The following is a 13864-nucleotide window of genomic DNA, read 5'->3' on the forward strand; positions in this document are numbered from 1 at the left end:
TAATTCAAAACTGGAATCATATAAGCAGAGTGCTGCAGATGCACTGCACTTAACCTGAACAGTGGCATTAACTACAGCACACTGACAGGTGTTAATATTTACAATCTCATAATGGAGCAAATTTTACTCATTAAAAACAACCAATGTTGTCATGTGCTTTCCCTACAACATTTATTATAGAAAGATTTTAAAGAAAAACAAAACTCCTGCCCTTTTACTTATAAACTGACTTACCACTGACTCTTCCTCCTGTTTCCACATCTGCTACATGTAGGAAGCCTGCAGTGTCCTGGTAAGTTGGCGCACAATGAGTCCAACAGTCTATACAACCAATTCCCTAATTCTTTTGTTCTACTTTTCTAAGAAGCCGGTTAAATATAGTCATTCTGAGCTCGGCATCATAGCACTGAGGCAGGGTCTTCAATATGCCATGACTAAGTGTGACAACCCACAGGGATAGAGAGGGCAAGGAAGATGGCTGACTGCTGTGCTAGGAATGAGCTTCTGGAGAACGAGTAGATTGACAGAGAGCTAAACCGACTGTGTGACGAGGTCTTGGTATGGGAAGTTGGCTGCTGAGCAAATTGCCCCTCTGACTAACATGACATTTAGCTGATGTAATCACATGAAGCTTGATATCAGAATGTCACTGACATGTAAATTTCAGGAAATTAAACATTGTGTGTGGGAAACAAGTCAACCAGCCAACCAACCAAAAAATAAACAACAACAACAAAAAACCTTGCTCTGGCCAAAGAATCCCTAAGGAAGTCTCTGGTGACAGATAAAAATGGATTTGAAATCACATTCTCAAGGTAGATTAGAACGCAGTTTAAATCATTTTCTGAAGATAAATGAGGGAGCGAGGGCTAGAATCCTGTATGAGTGTACCTAGATATTGTGTGTATCTATGTGATTGCTTTATTTTGTTATGAACTATGAAAACCTTACTATATGCATGGGATGGTTTCCCAGGGATATATCCTTTAAATCTTCAATTCTTAAAACATATCACCAAGCCTATTTATCAGGAACAAGGTCTGGAACCATAAGAGAAGGTAGGTTAAGGAGGGGTAAATTGGGGCATGCTGGTGTAGCATTTCTCAGAACCCTGAGCATGCTAGCATGAGCTATCACACAGGCAAGCTGGATGGAGATTCTCCTCGTTTCATATGATCCCCTTATATGTTTTTGCTTATTTTGACTTTTGTTGAGATGTGTTACATGCTACCAGAGGAGAAATGTAACCATCAATGCACCCAGATGTGAACCCTGAAATTGAAAATAACAATATGCCTATCAAGACATAGCCACTGGCACAATAGTGGTATGAATATCATGGGCATAAAGAATCCCTTTTTGATTGGATTTAATGCATGTTACAAACCTGCTTCTGGTGCCATTGTTGGGATGAGCCTGATGATAGACAGGTCAGAGAGGCAAGGGGGAAAGCTACTACTATTATTGTCCTTAATGTGTATATATTACACACCAAGTCCAGGTGACATTATTAGGTCTACATACTGAGGCACCTCTCAGCTCACATCAGAGAAATATCTTTTTTTGGTAGATGGCATCTCACACAGAGACTCAACACTGGCCAAAGCACAGAGAACTAGAAACTAACTGTGTAATACTCAACTCTCGTAGGGCATCTATGACAGCCTCCTTTTTTCCAATGGGGATCAATGTGGAAGACATGAACAGACAGATTATGAGAGCCAGAGAGGGTGGGAGACTACAAGAAAACTGTTCTCTAGACACAACTGGGCAGTTTCATATATGAACTCACAGTAGCTTAGACAGCACACAGAAGACCTGTAGGAGCCCAAGCCAGACAAAATTTCAGCATGGAAAGGGGAGGTGTGCGCAAAGCCCCACCCATTACTTGATGCACTACCTGCAATTGATAGCTTCAGCTTTGTAGAGATAGTATCAGGTTTCTTTATTGATATATTTGGTAGATTAACTATACTTTAGTGGAAGGATACATGCCCAAGAATATACGGACAGTACAAACTGAATCTAGTTAGGAAGGAGGAGGAAGAGGAGAAGGAGGAGGAGGAGGAGGAAGAGGAGAAGGAGAATGAGGAGGAGGAGGAAGAGGAGGAGGAGGAAGAGGAAGAGGAAGAGGAGGAGGAGGAGGAGTATAAGAACAAAAAGAATGAGAAGTTGTCGTCAGTGACTTAGGTGGATATTGAAGGATGTGGATCTTGGAGGAATTAGGCAAGGGTGGATATTATCAAAATATACAGCATGAAATTCTCAAAGAATTAATTAAAAATAAAAAATAAAAGATTTATTCACAAGATTGTAAGTTCTTGGGAGGAAATATTAGGGAAGAATGAACTTGTTTTTAGCAGTTTATTTTTGTGAACAAAACTTCAGAAAAGCATTTTCATATGCCATGGTATATCTGTGAGCACAAAAAGAGCATTTCCCACAGAAAATTCTGAGCAATATATAGTTAAAGTCTGGGCCATTAGAGGGCTCTGCACGCTTAGTGGATTTCTGTTTTCAGTTCCAAGGACACAGTTGGGAAAGTGTTGCTGCTGAGGTGATTTTTCTATCAGACAGGAGAGATTTTGCTTCTTACATATGCAGCATCTGGCCAGGATTAACACAAGTGTTTTTCTTTCTCATTAAGTGCATTATAAAAATAGCCATCTGTGGCCATAAATGATCTTCTAAGTGTTGGATGACTCACTTTGCAAAAATCCAAGGCAACACTGAAAGGATCATTCTGCAGTAATGTTGGGGAAAATCTTTCAGATAATTTTCAGCTTTCCAGTTTTCAATACTTGCAATTACTATTTCATTTCTCTTCAAGAATTGGTATCTTTCCTCTCTTAGCCATTCATCAGTGCACTGCCCAAAACATTATTACTAAGATTTTGTAGTCCATTAGCTTATTGTGTATGTCCCAATATACAGTCTGTTCAATGCATCTACTATTATAAGCACATAACATGTATGTTTCCAAAAATTCTATGTGAAACATTTGAAATCAGACTGTTTTAAGTGGGGCAGTTATAAATGGGCCATCATTACACAGCCTGGGATTGGCTGCACAGCTCCACAAACAGAAGCTGTTAATTCATTGTGGCAGCCAGTTCACCATCACTGATTCAGACCATGTAGACTTCCAACTGATCAAAATAGCAGTTCTCAGAGTGAGGTCCCAAGGCTAGGGACTGCTGGAGATATGTTAAAGTGACACGAGCCTGCAGCTGCAGAGTGACAAGTACCTGAGGAAATTGCAGAAAAGGCAGTTTCTGCTTATGTTAAATAGAGCTAGATTTCCCCCCCACTCAATAACCCAAAACGACAAACAAAAGTGCAAATCCCATTTCACTTCTCTGCACATCTTGGTGTGAAACTGGAAGCCATTTGGTGACTTAAAAGCATTGGATTTCATACTCTGTGATCTAGCTATTAGAGGCTGGGTACCTCTCAGGTAAAAAAAAAAATAACACAACACATCACAAACAAGACAAATAACAAACACATGAACAAAACCAGAACTCCTCTCCTTTCTCCCTTTTAACCTAAAAGAAAACAGATTAGTTGACAAGGAACATGCCCACCACCAATGGACTGCCATATGTCTCTGGTGGATAGTAATTGCAAATTCAGCTGACAGACTAACAAATGTGGCACATCATCCATCAGTTACTGCAGGCTCCGGGAGATCGTTTGACGAAGTCCTACAGAAAGTGGCTCACAGCCCAGGTGAGCAGCTCTAACTGTAAGCTATAAGGCTTCCACCATAAAGTACTCCCAGTCCCTTCCTCTAGCTATCTGTTTTCCGTCTCTTCCAGTCAACAGTTGTAGGGTGAGTTAAGTACTTACAGACTCTCCTGGAATCTGTAATTTTCTAAAGTACCTTGATTCTCCCTCTCCCCACCATGAGGGTCCTTGTAACGGAGCCAGAAAACTTCAAATAAAAACACTTAAAAGGAAAGAACACTTCTGGACCTCATCTTTGCTTCAGAACTGCTCTGCGGCCACCTTCCTGCCACTTAAGTAGTCTCATCTCCTTTACAGGTGTCCTCAGCTAAGTACACAGGCTTCTAGAAGACTGAAGTCCTCTACTTGTGATGGAACTCAGAGGATGCTTTTGGTAGACACAGGTTAAAGCAACTGAACAAGGACAAGCCATCCTAAAATACCCTCAGTGCAAATGTTAATGTAGAACTAAAACAAGAAAATGACTCTGACTAGTGGAAAAGGTGCAGACTGATAAAATCTGCAAACTGAAATTTAGCTAGGAGTCAGGGGTTACAACATCCAGCTGGTATGATAGTAATATCCAGTGCTTTTGTGAAGACAATATTGTGACATTAAAAATGGCCAGTGAACTGAAATTGCTACATTAAGACTGCATAATTACACAACTTAAAATTTAAAATGTGAAAATGATAAATCAAGGGGGTGGTAGAAAAATTGAAAGAAAACAGGCCAGAGGCAAGGTTATGTCTCAGTGGTAGGATGACAGCGGCTCCTCTTCATTTTATATTTTTCAATATACTTTCTCATGTGTATATATATATATATATATATATATATATATATGAGTTTATATATATATATGAGTTTATATATATTTTATATATTCATATATATGTATATATACTGATATATATGAGATTATATATATATATTTAATAAATGATAGAATTTCCAAATCCTATATATCTTGCATTTAATAGTCCTTTGATTACAGAAAGCGCTAAAGCAAGCACAAGGGACAAAGTTTTATTAATGGCTCAGATATCTGGTACTTTCTCTACAGCAGACCTGACAGTCTCTCCCACCATGGCATTTTGATGGTCATCCCAGCTGCCCAAGAACTCACCTGGGAAGGTGTTGTCACATTGATTTCTGGTACAAAGTTGTCCTCAAAGAAATTGATGATGTTCTCCTGCTGCAGTTCCTTCGTTGGGGTGACTTTAGGCAGAGGTGGGACAGGAGGCCCTTTCCTTGTCTAGGAAGCATCAAATACAAACATGGTCGCCTTGAGGAAGTGTCAGATAAGCACAGACACGTTAGCAGACTGACATCTAACTGATACCCATCTATACAGAGGAGTACACCTACTCAATTCAAGTTAAGAATGCTGTCCACTTGGGTGCCTCTCTGAACACTGACTGGCAATCATCTAATTGGAAGAAGTCAGGAGATGAGAGTGCATGCATCTTAATTTAAACACTGCCCAGAGTTGCAGGGCCTATGATGCCACCTGGAGTTCATTCTTTCCCTCAGCCCAACTACCAATGATTTCTCTCATAAGAAAAAAAAATAGAATTCCAAAACAAAACTCAAGTCAGTTGGGTTTTTTTTGTTTTGCTTTGCTTTCTTGTTTGTTTGGGTTTTGTTTGTTTGTTTGTTTGTTTTTATCCCAATTGAATCAATAGGATCAACCAGAGATATCTTCCACTTCACTTTCAACTCCAGCATTTTGAAACTTTAGAATGTACTACATGTATCTTCTTACAGCTTTGCAGTTTCAGCCATGTTCATGAGAGCTTATACTGGACCACGAATATGAAATATGTATTACATGAAATATGTTCACACAATGCAGGGAAATCAAAAGTGGTGGGTTAGTTCTCTTTAGTTGCCTTTGCTCGGTCCTTATAGTTTCTTTAAACTTGTCCCAGGCTTTCACTGAGCGACCACTCGTGTGTAGCACAATGTAGGTGATGGGATCCTTCACAACACCCCATTTCTGGGCAGCCATTGACTCCAATGGAACACTGGAAAGGAGGTTCAGTTCAGGAGGAATGTACAACAAATGGAGCTTTGCAAATATGACTTTTCCTTTTTCAAAGCTAATAGCTTCTCAGAGCAGAGCATGGGGCAACCCAGGCAAGTGCCCCATCACTGACGGGACTCCCCCAGCCTCTGAAAGGCAGGAGCAAGAGAAGGTCAAGATCAATATAGTCCAGCACAAGAAGGTCCAGATGCGGCTAGAAAACCCAAAAGAACCAAACACTGAGTACAAAAGTTCAATTGCCAAGCAGACTGACTCCTCAATGGCAATAATAATAATACCCACTGCCTTAGTCTTGCCATAGAAACCTTCTGTAATGCTTGGTCACCACAGGAGGATCCCAGAGAAAGTCACCTCCCCATGAGTTCTCCCATGCCCCTGGTGTACACATAATACCTGTGAAGGTGATCTGGGTCGCACTGGGGCAGGAGACGCAGGTGCTAATGTGTGGTTGGGACTCGCTGTTGGGCTGGGCAGGGGTGAAGGCTCCTCTGGGGGCGATGGTGTCTTTGCAATGCGAAGAGGACCCGAATCACTGGACAGACACAGAGGGTTGAACAAGAAGCCTTCTGAGAAGCAGGATTTGGGAAAACCCATGATTGTTTAGCCCAGAGAAGTCCTGAAGCTTAATCTCACTGTTATTTCATCCCCCACTTCCAGGTTAATTGTACTTGTTAGTAATAGTAATGGATTGGTAACGGACAGCTCCTTGTTGTTCCTTGTAAACCAGAGCCAACCATGCCTGGTCTCTGTTTCACAGCATTGAACAATATTGACCCCTCCTTAGATATGTAAATGGTGAAGTATAAATAGGTTAAAAACAAAGAAAAAAAGATACTCAGGGTTTTACTACATTTGCATTTAGACCTTAGTAAAGAAGTCTTGTTCTCTTCACATGGCAAACAAATTCCACATCTGAACATAAGGCATAGTAAGAAAACCAGCTTCACTTTTGATATACAGTGGAATCATGCCGTGCCACAGTCTATAGAAAGTTACCGAGAAAGCCACGACCTTTAATTTCAAAGCCATGTTAGGAGAGAGCTAATAAATGTTTTCTGGGAGTGCAGTTTGAGTTATGTTTGGAGAGTTACCAAAGTCTCCTTTTTGCACTTTGTGAAACAATGACTAACTCCGACACCTTCAGTGTGCCCGCAGACCACATGACAGGTGAGATTCCACAATTTCCTAAGAATCACCATGTTCTAGGCACCTTGCCAGACGCTTGGGAACAGCTTAACATGATGACTAAGATGGCACGTCCTACTCTCTAAGAACATCTAAAGACAACAGCAGAAGGAACAGAGTCTGTGACCTAAATAAGAGTACAGACACGGCATCGTGATCTACACATCCAGGAGCTATGGGAGCCGCATTCTTTTAGAGAAACTGTACATGATTGAGGCTCTGGGCCAGCAATCATGACCTCTAACTAGAAACAGCCCAATCAATGCTCTAGACGAGAGACTTGCCCACAGAGCTCACTCACCACCTCGCTCTGCAGAGGAATGTTTTTAAAAGGAATAAAAACAAGAGACAGTTGTTAAGTGGCTGTAACCCTACTTCTTAATTTAGCTGATTATGAAACTGATATTTCCAAATGCTTCTGTTGACTTCATTTCCATGTTTGGGAGCCACTCTTAACATGCCTTACTTTTATAATATCCAAAAGTCAGTCTGATAGTCTTATTCTTCTCTTATTCCTGGCTCAATAATGTAAAAAACAATGTTGGTGCCTTAATTCTGTTTTTTTTTTTTCTTGGATTCTTTTAGGTCATGTTCTTCCCTTGGAGAGAAAAGACATACTTGCTGCTCTGGCACCTATAGCAGGGGCTATAGCTATGGGTACTCTAAGAAGCAGTGCTTGATCGAAATAGTAATCTTCAGACACTAACATGTGGAGAGGTCACAATTTGTATATCAATGGATGATTTTGTACATACATTCCTATGGGTGTTTATGATTGGATAAAAAGTACAAGTGTAGGGTCTCAGAACTGAACATCGCCTTAGAAATAATTTCATTGCATTGGACCCTAATTTTTTATAGAGATTTAAGTGGACTCTTTAACTACAAAGGTTATTGGGCTTCAATAAGGAAAGCAAAGCAAATTGACCACAGAGACTTGTAACGGAAACCTGGGGCTTCTGACTGCCTGCTCCAGGCTTGCTGGGTGAGATAAAAGAGATTTTAAAAATCATAGGAGAAAGTGGGCATGCAGTCAAATCAGGGTAAACAACTCAGCGGAGCCACTGGGACCTCAGTCTGTCATTGGCCCATTCATAGCAACATGTAGTGGAACAATGACAAATCCATATTACAGGGCAAAGAGCAAGGCAGTCGTGGAGAGAGGGCGAATGGCAAGCTTTCTTCCACTTCTTTCCTTTCTTCAGTCGTTAAGAATCAGCACAAATCTGGAGGGTTTTTTTTTTTCTATTGCAGATAATGCAACAAGTAAAAATTCCACATTGTTGCTCTCCGGTCCCATGTAAATCAGAAAGGCAACTATTCAATTCTGCTGTGATCAGTAGCATCTTGAAGTGAAGTGAAGACAAGAAATGAATGTAAAAGCTAAAAATCTAAGGTTAGGATCACTCTTTAGGTGGAAGGGCTCCTTTTCAATTTTTACAAGGTGAACAGAACAGTATGATGTGGTCTCCAGACTCCAGAAAGTTCCACACGTAGCACATCACTTGCACATGCAGCTCAGAGGGCCAGCGGCCTACCTGGGAGCTCCTTGAATGCTGAAGGCCTTGTCAGCATGCTGATCGCCAAGTTTCGTCATCACTTCATAGAGCTTGTGGCAAAGCTAAGGGAACAGAGACCTGTTAACCATGGACATCCAAGTGGCCATCCATGCTATTCTCCCCAAGAACGAACTTGTTTAATGAGAAGCTACAACTCTTCTGAGAATTAGAGTGCTTGGTCTCAGAGTGCTTGAAATTCTACATACCAAATTTAAAATCTACATCTAAGTGGACATAACTTTATTTAGTGAATAATTTAGTGGAAAAAAACCTGGTAAATCAATCAAATATGTATTCAAATAGTACATGAAGGAGAAATAGCAAGCTGATTATCTTAATTCTAGTAAAATAGTCCTATGGCTGTCCTGATGACAGCTAAGAAGACAACAGGGAACACCATGGCTCCTGCTTGTCTAAATAATTTGAGACCAGTTTTTTCACTAATTTAGAACAGTACTGGAAATTCCAACCTTTCAACCAACAGAGAACAAAACAAAATAGTGTATCTGTGATAAAATCTTTAAAAACAATGCAGATACTGCAAAGAGTAGTAACAGTACTACACCATCCATGCACAGGAGCAAACTAGTTGGCAGTTCTATCCAATGCCCTGTGCTTCCTATCCATTGCCTTCCATAAGAGCAACGGTCGCCATTACTCACCACTGCGATTTCCTTATGAAACTTGGCCTCAAGGCTGGAGACATTTTTGAAAGTATTGACGTAAAAGCCAACTCGTCTACCAAGGGGAAGCACAAATAAAAGAGAGACCTCTTAGCAAAAGTGGTTTTTAATTCAAATTAAGACTGTTTCTAATATATAACTTTGAAAAATACTGAATTAAATAACATCTTAGAGTAAGCCTGAGTTTTCTCAGATGTTGAGCACACAAGCTGCCTATTGGCAACATCTCAAACACATTTATAATGGGAAGTTGTAGAAAGGGCACTGGGACATCCATCCATCTTTATGTCAGTTCCCTAAGAGTAAGCACAAAAGCCAAACAGAGTTTAAGCCTGCCACCCTCAGGATAAATTCCTTCTTCAAATCTGGACACTATCTTACTTTATTCTTTTTCATTTAGTTGGGTAACAACAACTTTATTTCATTTTATTGTTTCAGTGGCATTCTCAAAGATAACTGGAGTCCTAATTATTTACCTATATCAGAATTCTCATTAAAAAAAATAAGTAAGGTCCTGAACAACAGGAAACTTATGATCTTCTCTTCCTTAAGCTGAGCCTTCCAGTGGATAGGATTCCGATGAGAGGGAATGGAGAAAAAACACCGGGGTCAGTGGAACCAGGAGCCAACGAGTTACTTTTATTTATTTATTTATTTATTTATTTCTTCATTTGATGCTCACTAAAATCCCCTGAGACAGTGAACCTCATTTACCAGAAAAGGTAAACGGGAACTAACTGTCTAGTTTCATCCAATTCACAGGCAGAGAAAACCAATATTTAAACCCAAAAAGAGAGAAATGTAATTTTAAAATTTCATAGAACATTTTACAAGAAAATTTTAACTGTGACTTCTGTTATTTCTATGTCAGCAAGTTCTGCTTAAATTAGGTGCTTTTGAATTTTATCTAAAATAGAAAAACTTGGAGCCAAATGTAAGAACTTTGAAATGAAGTGATAATTAAATGGTAAATCTGTCCCATAAATAAGGCACACTTTTTTCTGTGGCTTATCTTATCCCTTAAATTCCTGCCACATTACATTTATTTCTTCTACCCATAGTAACCATGTGACCCTGATTTCACATACTTTTATTCTAACTGATTTCAAATCATATGTTTTGCATGCACATGAATGCAGATGGTTCTTTATATCCATGGTTCTGTATACTGTAGTTCAACCATCCATGGATCAAAACCATCAGAAATCAAAAGGCATCTCTGTACTGAAAGAGACAATATTCTTTCACCATCATATTCTTCCAACAATTTACAACAAACAGCTATTTGCATAATGTTGTCTTCTAAGTAAAATAGAGTTGATTGAGAGTGCATAGGAAGATGTGAGAAGGTGATATACAGATACTATGTCACTTGATTTTGCATAAAGTTTTGCTTCGCTTAGGGGTTCTGGAAACTGATTATCCACAGATACAGGGGAAAACATATGTATTTCCACATTATACTTATGCAAACAGGAATGCAGTAATATAAACTCGGGCATAGTGTCTTTGGGAAATAGTAAGAACTAAGATCAGGGGCTTAATTAATGAGTATTTGCACCATTATGTTGAAATGAACTTATAAAAGCAAAGTATAAAACCACATGTGAATGGAAGATGCCACAATAGCCCATACATGATTAAATATAAAAAAACCAAGTGGATATGGAGCACTAACAGCTAAAAGAACCCAGATGCAAACATCTGTTTGAGAGGAAACATAGGCGGGCCAGGAGAATGGGCCAAATTTAACTTGAAGACAGATACAGAGATCATTAAAGTTGATTTGTGAGAGCTTCATTTACTTGTCCTTTGCTTTGATAAAAAACACCATGATGAGGACAAGAATCTGTTTATATTGGCTATTAATTCCAGAATGATAATCCATAATGTTGGGGACAGCATGGCAGCAGCAGCAGTAATCTGTGAGACCATATCTTAAACAGCAAACATGAAACAGAGAAACTGGCTGTAAGGTGAGGCCTTGCGCTCTTAGAGACCATTCTGGTGACATTCTTCCTCTAGCAAGGCCTCACCATGTAAACCTCTCTAAGCAGCACTATTTACTTTGGATCAAATGCTCAAAGGCTCCACACTATGAGGGACATTTTCTCTTCAAACATGACAGTGAGTTTTGTTTTGAGTTTCCCTTTTATAAATAATAAAATTCCAGAGAAGATCAATAAATTCATTTCACACCTGGATTAATATTTCCTTACATTTCTTGTATGCAAATTCTAGTGTAAAATTTTTTTATGAGAACGCTTTGATGATCCCTGTCAAACTTTCTATTGGCTGAGCGATTTTCCTTCTTAATTTTTAATATCATCTTACATAAAAATTCCATAAATTTGCTAGTGACAACACTGCATCCATCAAGTTAAAATTTATGATTTCTTTAGTTAAAGATAAACATTTTCATGTATTTATTTCACATTGTTTTCAGTTGGGCATATTTCTTAGCATATTTTTACTATCCATTGGTAAAGGCGGTTACATGGAATATATTAAATCATTAATCCAGTTACTATAAAGGAAAAACTAATATGTCTTTGTGATGCTTGGTATGAAATTTTCAACTTTATAGATGTTAGAAGCAGTTGGGAGATGAGGCTCTGTGTATGCCTGCAGGGGGTTATTTTGATTATGGTAATTGAGGTGAGAAGACCTACCCATTGTGGGCAACACTATTCCCTAAGCAGCAAATCCTGAAGTGTGAAAGATCTGAAGGAATAAGCTGAGTACTGCTATGCATACAGTTGTTGCTGACTTCTCTAGGCTGTGGATAGGCTATGACCTGCTCTCTCAAGCTTCTGACACTGACTTCATTGCCACAGTGGACTGCAGGAAAGAAGGTCCAGAGATCAGCCCAAATTGGGATCCAGCTCAAGGACAGGTCCTAAGGCCTAACAGTATCACTGATGCTAAGATGTGCTTACAGACAGGAGCCTAGCATGGCTGCCCTTCAAGAGGCCTGACAAACAGCTGAAGGAGTCAGAAGCAGATACTTACCCTCAACCAATGAATAGAGGCTGGGGACCCCTATGGTTGAATTAGGGAAAGGCTAGAAGAAGCTGAGGAGAAGGGCAACCTCATAAGACCAGCAGTCTCAACAAACCTGGACTCCCCAAGATCTCTTAGACACTGAGCCACTAACCAGGTAGCATACATAAGCTGGTATGAGGCCCCCAACACATATACAGCAGAGAACTGCATGCTGTGGCCTTAGTGAGTGATGATACACCTAACCCTATAGAAACTTAAGGCCCCAGGGAGTGAGGCCTGGTGGGGTGGGGATGTCAGGACATGCTCTTGGAGACAGAGAAGGAGAAATGGGATGAGGAAATGTCAGTGGGCCAAGAGGACGGGGGGGGGGGGGGGATAATGATTGGACTGTAAAAAAAGATTAAAGATAATATATATTTATATGTGTCTATATCATACTGATATATATAATGTATAACTAAAGGTACACACTCACAACTTACACCCTTCAACAACTAAAGTAGTAATCATAGAATATATATTAGTATGAACTTTTCAGACCTTTGAAAGATAGGTACATATATACACATACATATATATGGTATATAAATATATAAATATATATTTTATTGTATACATATATGTATTTTATTTAACAAAAATATATGTATACATACATACAGACATACATATATACATGACATAAACTTGGTGGCATAATATACATACGGGTTTGTAGGGTTTTTTATACTGAAGAACTATAATAAACATTCCTCTTTATCAGAAAAAAATAAATAAAAATAACCCCCCACAAACCCACAAGAACCAAAATTGAAATAAATAAACATAAGACCATTCAGACAAAAACCTGTCCAAACAAAACAAAAGGAGACAAAAAGTCTACAAAATACCACTAAATTTGTTTTGTGTCTCACAACTACTCCTGGGCCTGAGGCCTTCCCGTAAATGTGCTGTATACCTAGTGGGACCTTTCTCTGTTGGAGAAAGCTACTTTTTTTTTTCTTTGCTATCAAGTATCAATTGCAGATAGCTTCTTGGTTAGGGCCAGGTGCCCATTTATTGCCCCTTCCCAGTGTTGGGATGCCATCTATCTTGAGTCTATGCAGATCGTATGCATGCTACCATAGTCTCTGTGAGTTTGTATGTGCATCCGTCCTGTTGTGTCTTGAAGACACTGTTTTTTTAGTGTCATCCCTCACCTCTGGCTTTTACAATCCATATGGCTCCTATTTTATATAGATCTCTGGGCCTTAAGAAGAGGAAGACTTTGATGAAGACATTGCATTTATGACGAAGCACAGCAAACTCTCTCACCCTGCACAGTAGATCACTATTTCCTTATTCCAGGCAACAGAATCTGTTGGGTCCCATCATTTTCAAGCCAGAATCATGTAAAACAGCCATAAGGCCTGTCTGGCTAATCCTATCAACATCCTCATACTTTTCCTATCCACCACTCATCCCAAACATTCTCTGGCTAAATAACCCACTCACCTCCACCCCCACCACTGACATTACCATCTTCTGAAGAAACAGGAGCTGTTTTCCAGTGCTTTCCCTTGTTCTGGCTGTTCTCTATATCTGCTGCATGATTCCTCATGCACAACCTAAAACCAATATTTCCAAACCAGAGATATCCACTATGCTGTCCT

General features: G+C 39.5%; 1 protein-coding gene across 1 annotated transcript in view; it reads right to left on the reverse strand.

The window, feature by feature from the left end:
- The window catches only part of Amph (amphiphysin), a 202534-nt gene that overhangs the window by 46571 nt on the left and 142099 nt on the right, over positions 1 to 13864 (reverse strand). The window contains exons 8-11 of the mRNA XM_052157423.1: positions 9186 to 9261; positions 8503 to 8585; positions 6173 to 6311; positions 4859 to 4987 (exon numbers count right to left, since the gene is read on the reverse strand). Coding sequence (XP_052013383.1) covers positions 4859 to 4987; positions 6173 to 6311; positions 8503 to 8585; positions 9186 to 9261 — 427 coding nt within the window. The remainder of the gene's footprint in view (positions 1 to 4858; positions 4988 to 6172; positions 6312 to 8502; positions 8586 to 9185; positions 9262 to 13864) is intronic.

Source organism: Apodemus sylvaticus, chromosome 14 (assembly GCF_947179515.1).
Source record: "Apodemus sylvaticus chromosome 14, mApoSyl1.1, whole genome shotgun sequence".
In the NCBI taxonomy this organism is placed as follows: Eukaryota; Metazoa; Chordata; class Mammalia; order Rodentia; family Muridae; genus Apodemus; species Apodemus sylvaticus.